The sequence below is a fragment of the Nicotiana sylvestris genome, chromosome 10, assembly GCF_000393655.2.
Source record: "Nicotiana sylvestris chromosome 10, ASM39365v2, whole genome shotgun sequence".
Taxonomy (NCBI): Eukaryota; Viridiplantae; Streptophyta; class Magnoliopsida; order Solanales; family Solanaceae; genus Nicotiana; species Nicotiana sylvestris.
The window spans coordinates 71,412,905-71,437,524 of NC_091066.1; the positions used below are offsets into that span (position 1 = coordinate 71,412,905).

Sequence of the window (24,620 nt, forward strand, 5' to 3'; positions counted from 1 at the left end):
ATTATCCCCAAATTATCATTTTGGTGATTTATTTATTGCATTCTCATGTTTATATTAAAATAAAGCTAATACATTTTTCACGCATTTTTTTTACAAATGTATTTGGTTTTCTTTAAGGATAAAATTGCATAATTGCAATATTAGCCATTTTATGTTTAAATCCGTCTCATGTTTATAAAATGGGATTCTGTATTTTTAAATTGATAATTATACGTTATAAGTCATTGTATTGCTTTTAATTTGTTTTCAAAAATTTGTTTATTATTTTTTATAAATTAAATGGGAAAAAAGGGGCTATTTAACTTATAGCCACATTTGGCCTTTTAATTTGGCCTGATTAAACCCAATACCCAACCCAAATTAAACCAACCCAAGCCCAATCCTAAATCTACCCGACCCAACCCGGACTAAATCCTGGCCGTTGATCATTTTTTATCAACGATCCAGATCCGCCCTTACCAAATTAAACCAAACGACCCCCCAAGACCCCTCTCATTCTTCACTCAACCGACTCTCTCTCTATCTCTCTATCTTTGGTTCTCTATAGAACCTTCCTCCTTCCCCTCCTCTCTGATGAGTTCCATCCATCTTTTACGGCCACCTCCTAGCCTGACTCCATGGTGGTTTCACCACCCACCAGCCTTCTATGGCTCCTCATGCTTGGTTACTAAAGTTTCATGACTTGACCACGAAGAGCTGGGTCCAGGCCCTTGTTGATTCAAGTTTCACGGCCATCTCCGGCCTTGCTCCGGCAAGCCATGTCTGTTTCGAGCCTAGCCTCGACTCCTCCTACTTAGATCTAAGCCTTTCTCACCGTTTGGGTTTCTTTGAAACCCTAGCTTTTGAGGTTTTTCTGATCTCTGTAGATCTGTTCCAGATCCATGTTTTTCCTAAGCTTTTAAACGATTTTCTGATATTTCTTTCAAAAGTTATACTTTCAAAGCCTTTATTTTCCAATCTAGGGTTTTTAAATGTTTCTCTGATTTTTCTTTTTCTTTTGTGTGCTTCTTCTACTATGTTTCTTCTACTGTGTTCTTTATTTTCTTCTACTATATTTCTTCTACTGTGTTATCATTAAGTTTCTGCTACCATGTTCTTATCAGTTTCCTCTACTGTGTTTCTAAGTTTCTCCTACTGTGTTCTTAATTAGTTTCTTATAATATATTTCTCATTAGCTTCTTCTACTATATTTCTTTTACTGTGTCTCGCATGTTGTTCTTTTACTATACTTCTCATGAGTTTCTACTACTGAAAGAGCATGCTAAGAGTCTCAGTTCCTTTCTGAGACCTCTGAACCTGTTTCGATTAGTATCTTTTCCTTAACTGCTTGTCCTCTCACCTCTGCACTCGATTGATGGTAAAAGTCCTAGAATTTGGGGGTTCATCTTAGTTTTGAGACCATTGGCTATGTGATTTGCTTGTGCTTCATCTCTGAAGTTGCCTGATTTCAAAAACCCTAATCTTTTGGACCTATTTGAGTTTCTAGAGTTGTTTCATCTACCGCTTCATTAAGTTTCAAAATCATTGTTTCAATTTTGTTTCTTCATATGATTCTGACTTTTGCTAAACTCTATAAGACCTTTTACTTGACCCCTTTTCGCATGCCTGATACTTGTGTGCTCTTTATATGTGTTGAACTTCCCTCTAAAAGGGCTTTCAATTTTTGATAAATTTCATACTTCCTTTTGTATAAGCTTGATTGATTTCTTCCCTTGTTTGCTGACTGCCCTGTTACTCGACTTAAGTTAAAAACTTTTCTCAGCTTTTCTGACTTGGTTCATTCATGGACCAGTGATTACAAAATCTCTGGTCCTTGATTTACTGGCTACTAATTGATTTCTCTTACCTTATTTATGCAACCGTGTATTTCAAAGCTCTGCCCCGAAAATAAAATTCTATGTATTTACCTCTAATTGCCTACTTTGCACAAGATGTTTATTTGATTTCTTTCCTTAAATAGTTTTTTACCTTTTGAGTCTGAATTCCTTAATTAAAGGAAGTCTTGTGTTGATTGATTCTTAATTGACATCCAATTCCTTAATTGTTTTCTTACCTTATTTCTGCCTGTTTTCACACTATAAATACACGACTCTTTCATTAGCACACCCATCACTCATAGTCTTTCTGAACTTACACTTACACGCAATAGTATTCTCTCTTATTGTATGCACTGTGGCTTGTTTACAAGACCTACTGCTTTCTCTATTTGTTTCTTTGAAACTAGTATGTCCTGATTTAAGCTTTAGCACCACAACAAAGTGTTTATGTACTGCTTTCATATCTACGTCTACTCATTGTTTCTGTATAGTTCAACACTTACTTTAGCATGCTGATTTCTTTCTGCATGTTCTATTCTGAATCCCCAAACCCCTGCCCCCTATGTGTTTGAGCTATGGTTTAAGGCATGACAATATGCAAATTATTGTCCATGAATTAAATTTGATCCCTTGGGATCCTAGACTCTAAATAGTGTGTTTTAACAGGCTTATGGGTATGCTAGCATTCTCCATTGCTGGGCATACCCACAGCCTGCCCTTGCCTCTTTCAATTTCCCTATTCCCCTTAAACCCCTTATGTGTACTTATCTGTAGCTATTTCCCTCTCCTTTCCCCTTTTAGAACTCTGTTTCTGCACTTGCACACTCTCTTAGTCTTTAAGTTCTGCCCCTCTCTTGTGAGCCTTGTCTTGGGACCCTTTGAGCTCCCTGTGAACTTGGACACTTGAGGGCTGGCCCTTCCACACTGCACTTGTCCTAATCTAATAATACATTTGAGTGTGAGCATTGCCTGGAGTGCTTTTTTAGGCTTTTAGGGAACTTTGACACACTCGAATGGGAGAAAGGCTTTGGATCTTGATCTTATGGAGTTGGTTTACCTCATATTTCAGACATGAAGTCTGAATCAGGCTCTCCTTTGGTTGTACTTTTATTTACATTTTTCTGATGTATTTTACTTTATTCTGGGCTGTAATAATTTGTAATAAACTCTTGGGAATGTCTAGTGAAAAGGGCGGGTAACTATGTATGCAAATGGTAGATACCATGCCTATAGGTCATTCTAAATTCTGCAACTCTCATATAGAAATCATGCCTATAAGTCATTCTGAAATCTGCATGCATATAGAAATCATGCTTATAGGAATCATGTCCATAAGTATGGAAATCTGAATTCTGCATATGCATATAAAAAATATGCTTATAAGTCCTTCTGAATCTTGTATATCCATTTTTATCTAGAAATCATGTTCATAGGTCTTAAACAATCAACTACATATAGATATCATGTTCATGTCTTAAAACAAATTCTGCCAGTTAGATACCATGTTTAGAGGTTAAAACCCGTCTTCAGCACCTAGATATCATGCCTATAAGGTTTCTGCACTTTTACTATGTCTATAAGGCTTCTGACCAACTACGCGTAGAAGGCATGTCTATAGGAATTATTAATCAAATCTGAATCGCTTCATTCACGTCTAGAGCTAAACCAGTAATAACAAGGATCATCATTTGCAGAACTCATGACCTTCGTAAAAACTTGCTTTCTTTAATAATCTGACAACCTTTTTAACCAGTACGTATTCATTTTATTATTATTGCTTTCTGAATTCAGTAGATACCATGCCTATAGGATCCTTGTCCAACACTTAGGCAAGTCTTAGGGCAAAGTTATAAACTAAATATGTGCTATTAACTACAACCAGCAGGCAGGTCTGATTCGGGCTTCTTATCTGAATTATGTAATAAATCAGTCTACCTCAACCGTTAAGTTCTTAATCAGACCATAAACAGTATGTGAAAGTCATGCTAATTATGTGCTTTCTTTGTTCAAGGAGGTTTATCTGAGCCTTTTACTTGTTATGTGCTTTCCCCCAAATTGCTATACATGTTTTTTGTATGTCGCCTTAGAATTTTGCCTTTGAAACTATAAATAAGCCTAATACCCCTCCCCCTTAGGATTAGTAGTCCTAAATGCCTCCGGGACTGATAGGATTGGGATGGGTAATAGCATGCAATAAGTAAACGAGACCATTCCGCGCTTTAATACCTTAACGGGGTGGGAAAGGGTAGATATGGATATGATGACCACGCGATAACATCTCGTGTAGCCCCTCACTGAGGAGTGATTACCGGATGTTGTGTGGGGTGATCCATATTATTAATAAACCTAGGACCCCCTTTTTCCTTTGTTTCTTTGTTTCTTCTAAAGATTTCAAACTATTTCTTTTAAGAAAATCAGCTTCCTTTTAATTCTTTCCAATTTTGTTTGCAACCATTATGTGAAAATCCCCTCTTATTTGAAGTTTTATTTGCCTACATGTTATTTGCACCTAAATTCACAATAATAGTCTGGCCGGGAACCACACTAGTGGATCTTGAGGGGTGTCTAACACCTTCCCCTTGGGATAATTTCAAGCCCTTACCCAATCTTTGGTTACTCAAATCAAACCTTGTTGGTGTCCTAATGCACATTAATCATTACGTGGCAACTCTTCAATTCAAACCCAAATTCCCAAAAAAGGGAACGAGTTGTCCTCACAAATGTCATAAACCCGATTTCGCGAGAAAAAGAGATCGCGACAATACTATATGACTATGGAACATAACAATGGGTAGGAATCTTGCTTTGTATATGAACACCATGCGAATTATTATAAATTAGTAAAAGTTTTCAATGTTACAATTTTATCCGCACATGAAATTATATTAAAAGTAATATGAATACACGACTAAAGATATTTACTTGTTCAATATTATATGAATTAGACAGCTCGAAAGTAATTATACTAATAGGATTCCTAAAGGTAATTATGTAGGATTACTAAGGTGTAGTATTATGTCCTAAAACTAATAGGATTATAAGGCTAATCTCTAGAATTCCGGTTATGTCCTTTTATTATGAGTTATTATGCTTAATATTATAAGGTTATTTTTGTAAACCAATATTGTATTCATGCTTTTATAATAACTAGTCTCTATATTTGTGCTTTGCACGAATATGTCTTGTGTTACAATCTATACAATACGTAACATCCAGTTTCATAAAGTGATTATTAACCCAAATACAACCATTATTAATTATTATGCACATAGCAATAAAAAAAATTAAAAACAGCAAGAAGGAAAGGATACAACAAAAGCAAGATGGAAGACGGAGTTTAGTTTCTATACTCGTGCGTTGCACGAATATCTCAAGTTAAGTATTACATATTTTGTACAAAAAATAGTAAAATTTTAATCGCGCGCACACACATATATATATATATATATATATATATATATATATATATAGTATTATTGGCCAGAGTAATATAATGGACCTAATTAATTATCACTAATAGTAAACTAAATTTCCAAAAGTTATAGAAAGAACGTAGGATTCCTATTCAAGTTGAGAATCATATAATTAGCAATCCTCTCCTAATCAAATTTAGTGTCCTACCACGAAAAAGAACTCATAAAGATAAGCTCTTAATTGTTTGCAAGATCCTAATATTACCAATGCATCCAATATCAAGTTTGTTCTTAGAATGAATTGTTTAGTTTTGAAAGGATATAAAAGTCTGTCAAGTTTTGGAGGATATTTTCGTCGTTCAACATTTAGTGTTTGAACATTCGTGCTTTTATAATAATAATAATATAGATAAATCAAATTGACTAGTTTTCGGTAACAATTCAGTCAGACATAAGTTCTTTATATTTTTTTAAAGTAAAATTTGCATATTCAGAAATTACGTAAAAAAATATTCTTTTTTGAGAAGGAGGAGTTTGTTAATTCAACGATTTTATTTGATATAAAATCTTTGTCCTGGAAGATCTGCTTTGAGAATAATTAGTTTGTTTGCATATACACAAAAAATTGACGATTTTTCAATGTTTTCGGTGTTCAGGCTGAGAGATAGATTGTAGGTAAATTATATTGGAGACAGATATGAAAATATGCAAGTTCATGTCTATTAATTAGACATAATTTCCGAATAATCTAAACCGAACATTTTGAAGTAATATAAACCTACCAAGTTCCATCAATTAGCAAGTTCATTTTCTTACGTCTTTCTGTTTGTTATGCAATTTTCAACTGAATTGTAAAGCAAGAGTCTTAAGGAAAGACTTCTGAAAGTCACATTGAAAGCCCTATTGGTTGTCTTTGTGTTATAAACAGATTTTCCATTTGAGTAGGAACATTCACAACTTTCTTAGACTCTTATTACTTAGATAAAATATTGAGAAATTTTCATAAAGCACTATCTTTTAGTAGTAATTAGTCATCTATAGATACCATTTGCTATATTACGGATTATAAATATCTTTTATGTGGTTCTAAGATGTATTTGATGTATTTAAGCTATTATATTCATGAATATAGTAGCAAAAATAGGCGTGAATCAGGGAAGTCCAGCTAATCAGTTGTTGTATTCGACTGTATTCATGGAGTGAAACATGGGATTACAGCTGGACAGATTATTGTAATCGGTTGTATTCACGACGTGAAATAGGGGATTACACTGTTTTTAAAACGGAAAGTATATCAATTAACATAATAGACTCCTAATATAATCAACAAACTCAATTATAACACACAAATTTTGTATTTTTAGTTATAAAAAAGATTCTCAACCGAAAAATACCCCAAAAACATAGCAATCTTCAGAGAAATTATATAATACATCTGAATACATAAATTTTATTAATTAAAAAAAACTTATGAATACATTCATGGCATATAGCGAGACAATGAATACAATGAAATATATAGAATATAGTGGGATACATTCAAATGCAATGAGAAAAAAAGACAGTGAATACAATGAAATACATGGAATACAACGAGATACATTGAATTACAATGAAAATAAGACAATGAATACAATGAAATACATGAAAATACATTGAAATATATTAACAGAAAATCAAGTTGCTCAGCCCCAAACTCCATCGTCTTTGTTCAAGAACAAACCCTAATTTCCGACGAATCTGTCGTTCACCGAAAACCGGTAGTGAGAAACCAACTGGATTAAAAGAGCTAAGGATTTTGAAAGAATCAAAATAGGGCCATTAGGATTTTGAAAGAATCAATATGTCATGGTAATTCTGCTTCTAACACAAACACACCAACTTTATTTCTAGAACAAAGCGATTGATTTGGTGATTTTAGTGACTCGTTCCCCACGGAGAACGAGCATTGCTTTGGGTTAGATGAAGTTTGCTGCCTTTCCAAGAATGCGAATATCAATTCTACAATTGAACCCCACAACCCAGAAAACAAAACTGAAACTATTCCAAACACTCCACTTGTTGTAGAACACGAGGAGAAGAAGAACAAGAAGGCAAGAGGTTCAATGCAATTATCAAGAATTGAAGAAAGCAAGGCATTTTCTTATCGTGAAAAGAGTACAGAAAGATATGAAATATTGACTGAGAAATTGAGTGAGGCGGATCCATGGAGATGGAGAAAGGGAACCTGCTCTGAAGTGGGCTTTGCACAAATCCGGTGGAAGGAAGAGGGTAGATCGGAAATTTTAATAGGATGGGGGGAGAGAATGAGATGTATCAAAGTATAGAGAGAAAGAAAAAAGTGTAACTGATTAGCGTATTTAGTTGCTTAGGGCTAGGAGGTAACCAAAATTAAATATTTTGCTATAAACCTTAAAAGGTATCTATAGAATATAATTTTTTTAAATGGTATTTAATTAAAATAAATAAGGTGTTAACCTTTGCTATAGGAGGTAAAAATTCCTAAAATATTCACTCCGGATAATATTTTATTTGCATCGAATATATACACTAGAAATTTGTATCTTGTTCATAGGCACTGCCATTTAACCATAGTCTAGTGATTTGTATTTTACTTTAAATATTTACATCTAAAATTAAATTGCTTGGTTTAATATAAACACCAAGTATAAATAAGTATTTACTTCATTCGGTCCATAATAAGTAGGGGAGGCAAATGGGCGGGTTGGGTTAAATTTGGGCGGGTCAAAATAGATTAGGTCAATAAATGAGTCATTGCCTAGCCTAGCCCAAAGTGTACTTGGACTAAGATGGGATGAGTCAAGATGGGCTAAACAATGGGTTATAGCCCAACTTGACCCATGTTTTAGAATCATGCTCACCTTGCATAAAAAGCTTTTTAACTTAAAATGTGTAAATTGAAAAATATTTTGCGGGTGAGGGTGGGGGTGGGGGGGAGGTTGGCGTGGAGTGGGTAGGTGGTACAAGAAAACGAAAAAATAGAAAATTAAAAATACAAAAAAAAATGTAAATTTGAGGGGATTTGCGCGGGGGAGGGGGTAAGAGAATGGGTGAGTGGGTGGTGCAGAAAAACAAAAAAAATAAAAAATAAAAAATACAAAAAAAAGTAAATTTTTTTAGGGGGTTTGAGCGGGGGAGGGAAGGTAGAGGTGGGTGGGTGGTGCAGAAAAACAAAAAAAATTGAAAATTAAAAAAAAATATTTTAAAAAAAGTAAAATCGGAGTAACTAAGCAAATTTCTAAATAAATTGGGTTGAGATCTCTTTGTTTTTGGTGACTTTCATGGGTTGTATTTGGGCCGCTTAATGTGTCAGAATTAGGGTTGGGCATAATTCGGTAAATACCGAATTACCGTACCGAAACCGAAAATTTTGGTATTTGGTATACGGTATTTTGGTATTTGGTTTAAGCTTTAAAAAAAATTGGTATTAGGTATGGTATTTGGTATTTTAAGATAAAATACCGAAATACCGATACCGTACCGAAATATATATTATATTACACAAAACACATATTATCAATTATAACATAAATAAAAAAAATCTAAAATTTTACTTTCCTTTATTCTCAAAGTTCATCAATTAACTCTAAACAAGTAACAAGACATTTCTAACGATAAAATATTCTTTTATGTACAATTTTCTCTATTTGGGTCGATATTTGCTAGTTTTGAACAAAATTTTTGTCAATAAATATTTTTAATTTTATATTTTTGAGTACTTTAATTAAGAATATTAGAGTGTATGACTCTATGTATTAGTTGGTATTCAAACCGAATAAACCGAAGTTACCGAACTGAATAAACCGAAACCGAAAGGAGAAAAACTGAACCATACCGAATTTAATTAGGTACGGTATTGGTATAGGATTTTAAGAAACCGAATACAAAAAATACCGAACCAAAATGTCTAAATACCGTACCATACCGACCGACGAACACCCCTAGTCAGAATGGGCTACAAAAAATAATGGATTATCTTGGGCTCAACCCAAATAGACCCATGAGCTAAAATATTTGTAGCACAACCCATTAATCTCTGGACGGGTTGGATGAGTTTGGGCTCAAATTGCCACCCCTAATAATAAGTGACTTTTTAGTCTTTGACACACTCCTTAAGAAAATATGAACTCCTAGAAAAAAAAAAGATGTATTTACTAAATTACCCACTTGACACATTGGAATATGTAAATAAGGGAAAACTTTGGAAAAATAAAATTAATTACTTCATCATTATGTAAAATGACACTTAGTTTGGTTAAAATAGCACGAGCTAGCCAGTTTTCGGACTGGTCATTCAAAAATAGTTAGCGTTTGCAAAATCATTGAAAAATAGCCACTATTTTGCTGCAACAGGGACCGGTCCAGCATAATATACTGGAGATCGGTGCACCTGTATATGAACTTCCAGTATATTATACTGGAACTCCAATACGCGGAAAGTTCTAGCATAATATACTGGAGATTAGAGCACCTGTGTATGAACTTCCAGCATATTATACTGGACCGATATATTATATTGGAACTCCAGTATATTATGCTGGAACTCCATTATAATATGCTGGAGTTCCAGTATATTTATGCTGGAACTCCATTATAATATGATGAAGTTCCAGTATACTTATGCTGGAACTCCATTATAATATGATGGAGTTCCTGTATACTTATGCTAGAACTCCAGTATATTATGCTGGAGTATTTTTGGGATTTTGAATAGTCTTTTCGTTCAAATTTAGGCTAAGTTTCGATTACTTTTGAAACTGTGGCTATTTTTGAATGACCATTTGTAAATCTAGCTATTTTTGAATTTCTCTCCTTATTTTGGACCAAAATAAAAAGCCCAAAGTTCACTTATTATGGACCGGAGTGATTACTTATCTTTCATTTATATGACAAATCGGGTCTTAACATATTATTTACCTAACCTGTATTCATTGCATAGAATCCTTTCACGCTTGTGGCTTCTGCTCTTGTTTTTCTCCCAAACATTTATGTTTAACATTGAAAAATTATAGAAGTAATTGAATATTAGGTGTTGGGATGAATATATTTTCGGCATGCTTGAACGGTCAATTACTATTGAGAGAATTCGAAAAAGTCAAGTTTGTAAGTTGTAACTTATCGGAAAGAGGAGTTTGGTATATCTAATTATATTCAAGTTCAAAATTGGTGGTTAAGAAAATTAATTATTAGACTACGTCGAGTAAAGTTAAGTTCATCATCTTGAATAAAAAACCCAAAAAGAGTTGGTAAACTTCTTACATGAAAACAATAATTTCTTTGTTAATTGTGTAGTTAAATACTCTATTTATAAGTACATATAGTCTAGAAGTATTAATAGCCCGTTTAGCCCAGCTGCAAAAATCAGCTTATTTTGAGAAGCACTTTTTTTTTAAAAGTACTTTTCTCAAAGTACTTTTGGTGAGAAGTAGTTTGTGTTTGGCTAATTAATTTGAAAAAACTTCTGAGTAGCAATTAGTGTTTGTCCAAGCTTTAAAAAACTGCTTCTAAGTATATTTTTCTCAAAAGTACTTCTCAAAAAAGTGCTTTTGGAGAGAAGCTACTTTTTTCTGCTTCTCCAAAATTGCTTCTGCTTCTCCTTAAAAGTACTTTTTTCTTTCTATAAGCTTGGCCAAACACCTCAATTTTTGGCCAAAAAAAACACTTTTGACCAAAAATAAATTTAGCTAAAATAACACTTTTGACCAATAATAAGCTTTATAAATGAAGTGGATTAACTTATGCTATTGACAGAAGAGAATATCTGCTACCTAGTCTAACAGAGGGCATATAATAAAGCACCTTTTTCCAAGTCATTTGCGTGCAGAAAGAGAATATTAAGACAAGGAAATTGCCATATCTAAGTGGGAAGATAATAGTCTAACTATTTGATCAAATTAAATAAAAAATTCATATTGAGAATGGTGCAGACATTTAACACTTTTCGGTTTACTCATTCGATATTTGAAATTTACTGACTTGCCTAATTGGAATCATGTGAATAAGCTCTATTTATTACTCTCTATGTCTCATATTAATAGTCGTAATTATTAAAAATAATTATCTAAAATTATTTGTCATTTTAGAAGTTCAAGACAAAATTATTTTTTTTTTCCTTTTTTACCCTTAGTAATAATTATTTTGAAGATTGAAATAACACATAAATAGAATAAATATTCAATGAAGAGAGATTATATTTTAAGACATAAATAAGGGTAGAACAATCTAATTCTTTTCCTAATTAAACTTTTTTAAAGAGCGTATAAAAGAGAAACACGCCGCATAATATGAGACTGAGGCAGTATGAAGCCAAAGTATTTTGTACGACTAAGCTTCTTTATTATCAAGGTTCAAACTCAAAACCATTTAATACACTCGGGGGTGGTATGTGCACGACATTTAATAATCTATACTATATTAAAAGGAGAGTAGTATGCATTGTGGTTAAGCCAAGTGGCAAGCTAAAATGAAGCCACTTGACAATTTTAGGACAACATTAATAATTAGAAATTATATATAGAAACATAATTAATGGAGGTAGTTTAATGAATCTTATACATAATCTAAATAGATCTAGATAAATCTAATCTATATATCTATATTTAAATTTATAATATATATATCTATATTTAAACTTATATGTATATTTGTATCAATATCTATATCTATATCTATATTTATATCTATATATTGATTCACTCATAGATTTTCTTCTATGTTAGCTAGAAATATGGAGGTAAAAAATTAATTAAAAACTATAATAGAAAAAAATTATATAAAGACGTGAATTGAGATAACCTATGACTATTTATACTTTGGAGTAAGTTAAAATATAAAATAAAACTAAAAATTACTTAAGATATTAAAGATTTATTGAGTTTAAAAACTAAATAAATTCAAGCAACAAAATAAGATCTTACATAAAGTATACAAATTAATTATAAGGTAAGAGAAAAATTAAATAATCAACAAAAGATATTTTAATAACAAGAAAAATAAATTCATATTAATATTGATAAATCGTGCAAATTTATACGTAAATATTACTACAATATTTAGATATAATATGTTCAAACAATTAAAAAAATATTTTCCTATGATTAATATTTGAATTGAGTTTAGTTAGTTTAAATTTAAAAGCATACCATAATTTTTTTAAAATATGGTCCAATTAAGAAAATAGAATGATAAAAATTATTTAAATTTAAGATGAGAGAGTATTTTAATTTTTATCTATATTATATTAGAATGAGTGTGGTAAAAATAGATATTAAATTCAAACAGGCTAATAAAAATTCACATGACAATGTAATAATATTAGGTATTGAATAATATAAAATCAATAATAAAGAATAAATAGAAAAAAACTAAGATTTTTCATCATAGGAAAAAGTGTAAAACTTATTTAAATTTGAGATGAGAAAATTTTTTATATTATGATAAGAAAAGTCATAATATAAGCCCACATAACTCAAGTCTAATAGTAAAATCAAAAACTAAAAATATTGAACAATAAAAATAAATTAGAGATAATATAAGGATATCTATAAATCATAAGTTTAGAAAATAAAATAAAGTAAATATATAATACTTAAAAATATTATTAAATTTTAAATAATTTAAAATTTTCGAGCAATATTTTTAAAACAAAATAAATATTTATTTTATAATTAATAAATTATATATTTATCTTATATTATTAAAGAAAAGTAGTTGAGAATGGTATTAAATAAAGTTACGAGTTAGTGAAAAGCCACATAAAACGTAATAAGACTATATATTCGATTGAAAAATAGGAAAATTATGTTAACTTATTAGAAATTTACTATCAGAAATGAAAAGAAAAGACTATTTGAATTTGAGATTAGAAAATTCTTAAAACTATGCTGTAAATGCTCAAATTATGAATAATACCACGAAATTGAAGTCTTATTTATGAAAAATAAAACAATAATAAAATTTTAAATTATAAAATAAATTTCTAATATAGGTAATTTTATAAAAATTAATTTTGTATCCTAAAACTAAAAAAGAAAAAAATTATGTAAAGAAGTAAACTGACAGTGAAAATATTACTACAATATTTAGATATAATATGTTCAAACAATTAAGAAAATATTTTTCTGTGATTAATATCTGAATCGAGTGCAGTTAGTTTGAGTTTGAATGCATAGCATAATTATTTGAAAATGTGGTCAAGTTTAGAAAATAAAATGATAAGAATTATTTGAGTTTGAGATGAGATATTTTTAAAAATATTACGTAAAGATTAAAATGATAGTAAAAATATTATTACAATATTTAGAAATAATGTGATCAAAAAATTAAGATTTTTTTCTATGAATAAAAAAATTATTAAAAATACAAAATAAATTTCTAATATTGGTAACCTTAGTAATGAAAATTAAAAATTAAATTTTATCTTATAGATAAAAAAAGAACAAAAATTTAACTGCATCTAATACAAAATTAATTATAAGAGAACTCAATACATTTGGAACATGATAATCAAATAGCTTATGTATTAATATTTTAGATTTATGATTAATATCTAAATCGAGTGCAGTTAGTTTGAGTTTTAATGCATAGCATAAGTTTTTGAAAATGTGGTCCAGTTTAGAAAATAAAATGATAAGAATTATTTGAGTTTGAGACGAATTTTAAAAAAAAAGAATATTACGTAAAGAATTAAAATGATAGTAAAAATATTATTACAATATTTAGAAATAATGTGTTCATAAAGTTAAGAAAGTTTTTTTCTATGATTAAATAAATTTTTAAAAATACAAAATAAATTTCTAGGTAATATTAATTGAGTTTAGTTAGTTTAAGTTTAAAAGCATACCATAATTTTTTTAAAATATGGTCCAATTAAGAAAATAGAATGATAAAAATTATTTAAATTTAATATGAGAGAGTATTTTAATTTTTATCTATATTATATTAGAATGAGTGTGGTAAAAATAGATATTAAATTCAAACAGGCTAATAAAAATTCACATGACAATGTAATAATATTAGGTATTGAATAATATAAAATCAATAATAAAGAATAAATAGAAAAAAAACTAAGATTTTTCATCATAGGAAAAAGTGTAAAACTTATTTAAATTTGAGATGAGAAAGTTTTTTATATTATGATAAGAAAAGTCATAATATAAGTCCACATAACTCAAGTCTAATAGTAAAATCAAAAACTAAAAATATTGAACAATAAAAATAAATTAGAGATAATATAAGGATATCTATAAATCATAAGTTTAGAAAATAAAATAAAGTAAATATATAATACTTAAAATATTATTAAATTTTAAATAATTTAAAATTTTCGAGCAATATTTTTAAAATAAAATAAATATTTATTTTATAATTAATAAATTATATATTTATCTTATATTATTAAAGAAAAGTAGTTGAGAATGATATTAAATAAAGTTACGAGTTAGTGAAAAGCCACATAAAACGTAATAAGACTATATGTTCGATTGAAAAATAGGAAAATTGTGTTAACTTATTTGAAATTAACTATCAGAAATGAAAAGAAAAGACTATTTGAATTTGAGATTAGAAAGTTCTTAAAACTATGCTGTAAATGCACAAATTATGAATAATACCACGAAATTGAAGTCTTATTTATGAAAAATAAAACAATAATAAAATTTTAAATTATAAAATAAATTTCTAATATAGGTAATTTTATAAAAATTAATTTTGTATCATAAAACTAAAAAAGAAAAAAACTTATGTAAAGAAGTAAACTGACAGTGAAAATATTACTACAATATTTAGATATAATATGTTCAAACAATTAAGAAAATATTTTTCTGTGATTAATATCTGAATCGAGTGCAGTTAGTTTGAGTTTGAATGCATAGCATAATTATTTGAAAATGTGGTCAAGTTTAGAAAATAAAATGATAAGAATTATTTGAGTTTGAGATGAGATTTTTTTAAAAAATATTACGTAAAGGATTAAAATGATAGTAAAAATATTATTACAATATTTAGAAATAATGTGATCAAAAAATTAAGATTTGTTTTCTATGAAAAAATAAATTATTAAAAATACAAAATAAATTTCTAATATTGGTAACCTTAGTAATGAAAATTAAAAATTAAATTTTATCTTATAGATAAAAAAAGAACAAAAATTTAACTGCATCTAATACAAAATTAATTATAAGAGAACTCAATACATTTGGAATATGATAATCAAATAACTTATGTATTAATATTTTAGACTAATTAAAAGTTACAATTTAAAACAAAACATGACATTATTTTGGTTATAGGTAAAATATTAATATAAAACTAATTGACATTTATAGTAGGGAAGAGAATGTACATTAAAAAGAAAATATAGGTAGTGTGAGGATAAATTATAGGTAGTGTGAGGATACTTATACTTTAAATTAATTTTAATGTAGATAAAATAAATTAATTAAATTATATTTAAAAATATTACTGACAAATTTAAATGATGAAAATATTATGAATAAGAGGATAAAAGCATAAAAATATATCAAATTTCGAGAATAAAATATTTATTTTTATCACATACTATTAAAAGGATAATAAGCAAGACATTAATTTAATCATAAGCTAACAAAACATTATATGATAGTATGATAATATGAAATATTAAATAATATAATAACTATAAGAAAAAGAACAAAAAAAAAAGAATTTACGTAAAAATGATGTGATGAATAAGACATATTTGACTTCCTGATAAAAATAAAGTGATTGTAACAATTTTGTTAAAATAATATGATCTAATGTGCTCGAACAAAATAGATCACAATATGACATGTTTAGTATTCTTTAATATCGACAACGGAACGAAATCCAAGTACTAAAATCAAGGGGTTAGGTTGCTACAAATATATATTAAAAAGATTGGTTGTCTACTACGAGATTTGATCAATGATTTCATATCCTGCTTCATAATTAAATTCTCATGTTATATAATTTTTATATGAGAGATATATATTTTAAGGTTATTTGTACATGATTCAAACAACATACATCGCAATTTGAAATAATTTGTCCGTGCATCGCACGGGGTACTAATACTAGTGTTTATATATGAGCATGACTTCACACGTACATACGTTGCTGTATGGGGAAATCATTTGAGATTAATCAAAATAAAGTCCAAAACCAGATACCCATAATTTAGTATGTACATTATACTTTTATATGTTTCACCTACGGATTCTTGCAATAAAGCTTGAAACCTTGGATTTTGTTCTGTCAGTGTTCTTTTCCAAAAACTAGAACCTTTAGCTGCTTTCATGAGAAAGACCCCAACCCCATTGACATAAATTTCTATCTCAAATTCAAAGACACCACATGCCCAACCTTCAACTATGTCCACCAATAACGAATGTGTGGTGAAATGATAAATACCCATTCGTCCTTAATCAAAGGGTTCGAATTTGTATTATAGATAGTCGCTTTTATTAGAGAACACTTTATTCTTCAATGTAAAATTTTTCGGTGCGAATTCAGATTTTAGAGGGCACCACTAATACTAGTACAAGACACTCGGGAAGAAACAAAAAAAGCCTTCAATTATGTCCAGGGGCGGAGGCGCAAGTCGAAATATGGGTTCGATCGAACCCTGTAGCTTTTGCTCAAATAGTGTATTTGATGTATAGAATTCATTAAATATGTACAAATATTAAATTTAAAACCCAGTCACTAACATTTAAAATCGTCATTCTAAAATCCAGAATCCATAAGGTTGAAATCATGGCTCTGCCTCTGACAGTCTGACTATGTCCATTTACTATAATTGCCACACAACAAGCCTATCATAAGATATTTTAGTTACAAACAAGTAACCTCCCCCTCTTCTCACCATTGGAAAGACCTATTCTTCTCATATCCTTATCTTTTTTTTACTTATTTCTTTTTGTCCCTTCAAACAAAGAGTTGAAGAAGAGAAGTTTGAGAAACACCCCATCTTAGATCTTCCTAGCAATTTTGTTACCCTGTAACACATATCCTCCATATGGACAGCCAATTACACCAAAACATGAACCACAAAGAAGAGAAACAGAGAAATCAAGAAAGTGATCCTCACAATGGCAGTAGCAGTAGTGCAACCTCACCACCACCTTCATCTTCATCATCTCCTTCACATGAATTCTCATTCACTATTTCCTTTCAACAAACGCCAAAATCACCTGCAGATAATAAAACAAATAAACAAATCCCTCCTTCTTCTTCATTCGCCATAGATTTATCACCAGCTGATGATATTTTCTTCCATGGCCACTTACTTCCTCTTCACCTTCTTTCCCATCTCCCCATTTCCCCTCGCACTTCCACCAATTCAATGGATAGTTTTACTCTTCCAATAAGAGATCATTTTTTTGAAGATCAAAAAGTCCAAAATTCCAAGAATCAAAGAGTATTAGATCATAAGGACACTTGTGATACTACTTATACATCTAAGGGAAAACCAAAGGCAAAGTCTTTTTCCTTGTTTGGTTTACCAAAAGGAAGAAAAGGACATGAAGGTAAAGAAGAAAAGGAAAACAAAGAGAGATCACATGAAAGGAGGAAGCTGAAATTTGATATGATGAGTCAAGTTGTGAAGAGGTACATAAGAATGGTTAGGCCTCTTTTATCTTTCAGCAACAGAAAGAATGTGCAATTTCATAGGCAAGCTTATTCTTTTTCTGGGAATTTATCAAGTTTAAGAGGAAAGAATAAAGAGATTAATGGAAGGAAAGAGCAATTATATTCAGCACCAGCTTCAATGAGAACATCTCCTACAAATAGTGGGCTTCTTGTAGCTACACCTACAGGAGCTTATAATTCTCCTAATTCTTCTTCTTCTTCTACTTCTTCAAGTGATAGTACTATGGAAGAGTTGCAGGCTGCTATACAAGCTGCAATTGCTCATTGTAAGAAATCTATTTCAATTGAAGACAAAGTCAAATCCCATAATGACTAGGTTTGGAGAAGCTTTAATTTTCTTCTGTTTTTTTTACCCTTTTATAGTACAGCTGGTACCAATGTTTTTTTTCAAATTAATTTTCTTGTGTATCATAATGTATGTAAGTATTTTACAACATGATATCGGATATATTTTATGATTCGTGTTAAATTTTTAACATGGAAGCCATATACTCCCTCTTTTTGGAATGTCAAATTGACTAATTTTCCATATGAATTTGAACATAAATTCTTTTAAGTTTTGAAATAACATTTAGTATTTAGAAACTTTATAAAAAGTACTATAAATTACGATAGTTAATAACTTAAAATATTTAAAAACTATTTGCAAAAACAAGGTCAAAGAAAATCTTGTTTAATTCCTCAAATAATAATAGGTTGATCATTTCTTTCTTTTTGAGGAATTATTTTTGCATACTACTCCCTCCGTTTCAATTTATGTGAACTTATTTTCTTTTTGATCCGTGCCAAAAAGAATGACCCCTTTCCTTTTGGAAACAATTTACCTTTATGCAATAATTTATAGCCACACAAAATATATGTGTCTTATTTTACACCACAAGTTCAAAAGTCTTCTCTCTTTTCTTAAACTCCATGCCCAGTCAAATGAGTTTACCTACCTTAAAACGGAGGGAGTATATTACAAGTTAGTAAGTGTTCAAATTGATTTTGATTATCTTGAAATCATGCTAAGGTCAAGGCTATGCAAAGAATAAATTTGGTCTAGGGTCTACCTATTGTCTTGAAACTTGAGTGTTCATCCTCTGATCTTTGGTTATTTAATTGTTTAATTAATTGTCAATATCAAGTTCTACGATATCTACTATCAAGATTAATGATGTAAAATATCAAATTGCGTTTACCAATAGAATAAAGGTACGTGTATAATTAACAATTTCAATAAACGGCAAGCAATCCATGCTTATTCAGTGATTAGTCACTTGAATCATATGAATTTAAAGATGTTGAATAGGTCATAGAAAATGATATAAGAAATAACTACGTACAATAAAGTACAAATTACCTAATGTTGAGGGCAATCTTCTTCTTCAGTCATATTGTTCACGAGTTATCATGTTCACACACGTATCACAAGCCACTATCAATTAACTTCGGTTTGTTTTTGATGTGTCAAAGTTGATAGGATAGTAATTTGAACTTATCATTTGAGCTTCTTAATTAATGATCAAAATAGCTAATCGACCATCGGTGGTCAGTCTCAAATTAAACCTTATAATTGCTTCTTCCTTTGGTGGCCCTTTCTTCTTCCAGTACGAGATGACATTCCAAGGGGGGGACATACCCATGAAACTTGGTCAAAAAATTTTACACCATCCCTCATGTTATAGGAGTACAACAAAAAAATTCATGGATGGGGTAGCAAAGATAAACCACAAAGAAAAAAAATATACAAAATTCCAAAAACCTAAGCAAAAAGATACCTTTTTCAATGGGTATGTTTTGAAAATACGTAAATGAGTCAATATATGAAATTTGAGGAAGATTAAAGATGATTTAGACTAGTTTTGAATCAAAATTTGCAGTTGAAATTGAGTTTAAAATTTCTCTACGACATATGAATCTAACATGTATCTCACATAGGAGATACACAAGAGATACATATTTGATATACAAGTGATACACAAAAGATACACGAAAATACACAGTGAGATACAAATATCATTTTCTTCTATGTTCATCTTGTGTACTTCGAATTTCACTCAAATTTCAATTCAAATCACCTATAATCTCCACCAAATTATCCAAACATTGAGATTCACACTTCTTAAGATGTACCCAATCTATTTCAAGAACATTAACTCGAACAAATTCTAATTTCGAAAATCTAAAATTTTGAATTCAAGCTTAAACAAGCTTCATTGTTGTTCATGGTGTTTTTAGTTTAATCCCTCGACTCAATCTAACAAACTAACATTTAATCGTGATTTCTAATTCGAATTAAGGTGCTCGATTCTTTGAAACTCACTTAGCTCACTGTATGCTTAAAAATTGACATTAATTGAAAATTATTTGGATTAAAATGAGATTTGGGCCATTTTTAGTAAGTATTTTGTTTGTGGGCTAGTTTTGATTGAAATTGTTTCTAGATTGACATTTTAAGTAGTTTTTCCTATAAAATATTTGTATAACATGTGGATTATCATATATAATTAATATTGTATAATTTATGTATATCGATTTTAAAAAGTAAACAGTGAATACATCCATATATTTGAAGGGACCATAGAGAGTGAGAAGCTATGTTGGTGTAGTAATGGAACACCATAAACATCGCATGTGTAACATGTTGCTTTCTATGTGCTCATGCATTAACTCATACAAAAAATTTCTCCAGTCAAATAGTCCTTTTGGATTGACAACTCTCTAATGGTGACAGGACTATTCAACTATCCTAGAGCTTTTGGTTTTTTTCCCTTTCGAATCTTTGCATCATTTCACGTGGTGTCGAATGGACATTTTATACCTTCGATAGGGAAACAAAGATAAACTGTAATGTGTTGGGATAAAACATATACTACTGTAAATAGTTTTAGTTGACATATAAGTGGCTTATGCCAATCTTACAAGTTTGGGCTGGGGTCTACAAGTTCTTTTTAGTCAATTCACAAGGAATAACACTGTACTTGCTATTCTGTTATAACGGCAGGTATGCATAACTCGAGTTAAAAACAGTGAATAAAGCTGAACTTTGTATGAAGCATCCGCTTATGCTTGGCACCATACTGAGCTAGGATTTTGAGTTTATGGGTTCGGAGTACGAAGAAACAATTTATTATGTTCTGGTTAAATTAGAGCGAACAAAGAGAGGTATAAAGTAGCTAGGATGGAGACGAAGCTGGCGGTCACGGAGGCTAAGACTGCAGCTTTTGGTCGTCTATACGAGGAACTAGGGGACCAAAGGCAGGGGAGAAGAAATTATTCTGGCTGGCCAAGACGAGAGAGAGGAAGGCTCGGGATCTGGACCAAGTGACGTGCATTAAAGACGAAGACGATAGAGTATTGATGGGAGATGCCCAGATTAAGCGGAGATGACAGACTTACTTTCATAAACTTCTGAATGAAGAAGGGGATCGGGATATTGTGCTAGGCGAGTTGGGGCATTCCGAGAGCCACCGTGGCTTTGGATACTGTAGGTACATCAAGGTTGAGCAGGTCGTGGGGGCTATGCGTAAGATGAGCAGGGGCAGAACTACCGAGCCTGACGAGATTCTGGTATAATTTTGGAGGTGTGTGGGTATAGCATGTTTGAAGTAGCTGACTGGACTGTTTAATGTTATTTTCAAGACGAAGAGGATGCCGAATGAGTGGATGTGGAGTACAGTGGTTCCGTTGTATAAGAACAAAGGCTATATCTAGAGTTGCAACAACTATAGGGGTAGCAAATTATTGAGTCATAACATGAAAGTTTGGGAGATGGTGGTAGAAGCGAGGTGAGGAAGACGGTGTCTTCATCTGACAACCAGTTCGGGTTCATGTCGAGTCGTTCCACTATGTAAGCTATCCACCTTATTAGGAGGTTGGTGGAACAGTACAAGGATAGGAAGAAAGATCTGCACATGGTGTTTATTGATCTAGAGAAAGCGTATGACAAGGTTCCTAGAGAGGTTCTTTGGAGATGCCTAGAGGCTAAAGGTGTGCCGGTTGCTTACATTAGGGCAATTAAGGAAGTGTATGATGGAGCTAAGACTCGAGTTAGGACAGTGGGAGGCGACTCTGAGCATTTCTTGGAGTCTCTTGCTCTGTTCTTTATACTGTGGTTACACCAAGGATCTGCGTGCATCCCATTCTTATTTTCCCTGATGGACTCAGTGACACACCATATTCAAGGGGAGGTGCCATGGTGTATGTTATTCGCTGATGATATTGTTCTTATTGACGAGACGTGAAGCGGCATTAATGAGAGGATGGAGGTTTGGAGACATGCCATTGAGTCTAAGGATTTCAGTTGAGCAAGACTACGATGGAATATCTTGAGTGCAAGTTCAGTGCCGAGCCGAGGGAAGCGGGTATGGACGTGAGGCTTGGATCGCAGGTCCTTCAAAAGAGAGGTAGTTTCAAGTACATTGAGTCGGTTATCCAGGGGGTGGGGAGATCGACGAGGATGTCACACACCGTATTGGGGTGGGTGGATGAAATGGTGGTTTGCATCTGGAGTCATGTATGACAAGCAAGTTTCACCTCTAATCAAAGGTAAGTTTTATAGAGCAGTGGTTAGACCGGCCATGTTGTATGGGGTTGAGTGTTGGCCAGTTAAAAATTCACATATCCAGAAGATGAAAGTAGCAGAAATAATGATGTTGAGGTAGATGTGCAGGCACATGATGAATAAAATTAGGAATGAAGATATTCAGGAGAAGGTGGGCTTGGCTCCCATGGATGACAAGATGCGGGTAACGAGGCTCAGATGGTTCGTGCACGTACAGAGGAGAAGTGTCACGACCCAAACTGAAGGGCCATGACTAGCACCCGACCACACTTGCCGAGCACCAACGTACATTTCATCTAACCTTCATTATTATCTTTTAAGGCTGACGAGATCAATATAAATGGTAGACCTAGATCATGGACAACCAGCAATAAAATATGACGGCATGAAAATACATAGCAGGGGATGACCAGACAATCAAGAAACTACGTATAAGGTATGAGCTACCACGCTACTATGAAAGACTATACAACAAAAACTAGCCGACAAGGCATACCAAACTATACATGAGCCGACACCTGTCTATGAGCCTCTAAAAGAACATAAGTGTTGCAACATAGCCGGAACAGGGCCCCGACATACCCATAATGTCTATAACAAAAATTGCATACCAAGACCAAGGCAAGTCCGGAGAAGGGATCTCGCCAATCACCGCTGAACTAGACAGTCTACTGTGGTGGGGGAGCTGCACCTGCCTGTCTATCAGGACCTGCAGCACGACATGCAGCGTCCACAAATAAAAGGACGTCAGTACGAATAAAGTACTGAGTATGTAAGGCAAGGAACCATAAATGCGATCAGTAATGTAAGCAAGGATAGAGAATATACAACCTGTAACATCTTAGTACCTCTGAGGGCTACTTACATGAAATGCATGATACATATGTATAAATACATAAACCTTTAAAGCATTCGCCTCTGTGGGCATCATCATCATCATATCGTACCCGACCATAATAGGCTCGGTAGAATCGTACCCGGCCACGTGGAGCTCGGTAAAACCCAACTGATCAGTGGTTGCACAATAGGTGCCGTACCCGGCCAACTATAGCGTGGCTCGGTAGAGTAAAATAGATACATATATATAATGCATGCTCGACTCATGGAATCACATTTTAAACCTTTCGGAGTGACGTAAGGTCGGTATCCTCTATACACGTTATTAGGACTAACTCTTCACTATGAACCTTATAAGAATCAGGAAGTACCAATAACATTGATAACATAAGAATAAGAGAAGCAACATTAACATCAATCGTTCCATAAGAGGGAAAACAATGTAAGTACTGCTAGCTTCTAAGAGTAGAGTATCTTTGGAAGCTCGTTCATTACATTATGTACAATCGGAGTCGTGCAAAAGAAGGAAAGGGATAGCCTCACATACCTTGTATATACTGCCCCAATCTCAAGCTATGCAATTGTCAAAACTCCTTAGTCTACAATAAGAGAAACGATACTATCGTTATCATTTAAGCGTCATAACTATTATGTATCGACCACAACCTATTTTACGATGAAACGGACAGCACCTCCCCTATATATATGACCTCACACCATTCAAAACAGTCACCAAACAGCCCAAACAACATCAATAATAAACATATTGAGCCTCCCAAAATAGTCCACACATAGCCTAATCACTCCATACATACGACGACCACCGTAGTCGTGTCAAACAACCTGGAAATGTTACGAATAACTATCAGCCCATAACCCTATATATATATGGTGTTTCTCCACACCCTTCCTCCTCCAAAACTCCATAAGATAGTAGTAAAATACGCAGCCCAACAACAACGCAAAACAGTCCACAAAACAATAACATTACTACCAAGCCTTTCGATATATATCTCACAAGTTCTAGCTTCAATGGCTTAGCCGCAACTTGGATAATCTTAAATACATATAGAGTAAGAGGTTCCTTACCTTTATACAGAAAGAACAACTCCAATTTGACCTTAAATTTCCATGAAATATCCCTCCAATGCTGCCACAACAACAAAAAAGCGAAACTAGCGATCAATTAGTGTTTTTCGGCACTAGAATCACTTTAGAAGGCTTGAAATCACCTAGGATTGATATTAAGAACATGAGGGAGTATTTACAGAACATAAACCCTTTAAAACCACCTCCCACACGAGCTGGAATGACACAAAAATGAGCAACAACAAG

At 31.9% G+C, this 24,620-nt stretch overlaps 2 protein-coding genes across 2 annotated transcripts; both read left to right on the plus strand.

Annotated features, from left to right (window-relative positions):
- The first annotated feature begins 17,291 nt into the window (after positions 1-17,291).
- LOC104219900 (BRI1 kinase inhibitor 1) lies at positions 17,292-18,218 on the plus strand. The gene has a single exon (XM_009770670.2). The coding sequence runs from the start codon at positions 17,292-17,294 to the stop codon at positions 18,216-18,218; it is 927 nt and encodes a 308-aa protein (XP_009768972.2).
- A 3,580-nt stretch (positions 18,219-21,798) lies between these two features.
- On the plus strand, positions 21,799-22,128 carry LOC104219901 (uncharacterized). Its single transcript, XM_009770671.2, has one exon. The coding sequence runs from the start codon at positions 21,799-21,801 to the stop codon at positions 22,126-22,128; it is 330 nt and encodes a 109-aa protein (XP_009768973.2).
- The last annotated feature ends 2,492 nt before the right edge of the window (positions 22,129-24,620 follow it).

Bases quoted from the DNA above. Each gene is read 5' to 3' on its own strand.
- LOC104219900 (XM_009770670.2), top strand. From the start codon at position 17,292: ATGAACCACAAAGAAGAGAAACAGAGAAATCAAGAAAGTGATCCTCAC.
- LOC104219901 (XM_009770671.2), top strand. From the start codon at position 21,799: ATGGTGTTTATTGATCTAGAGAAAGCGTATGACAAGGTTCCTAGAGAG.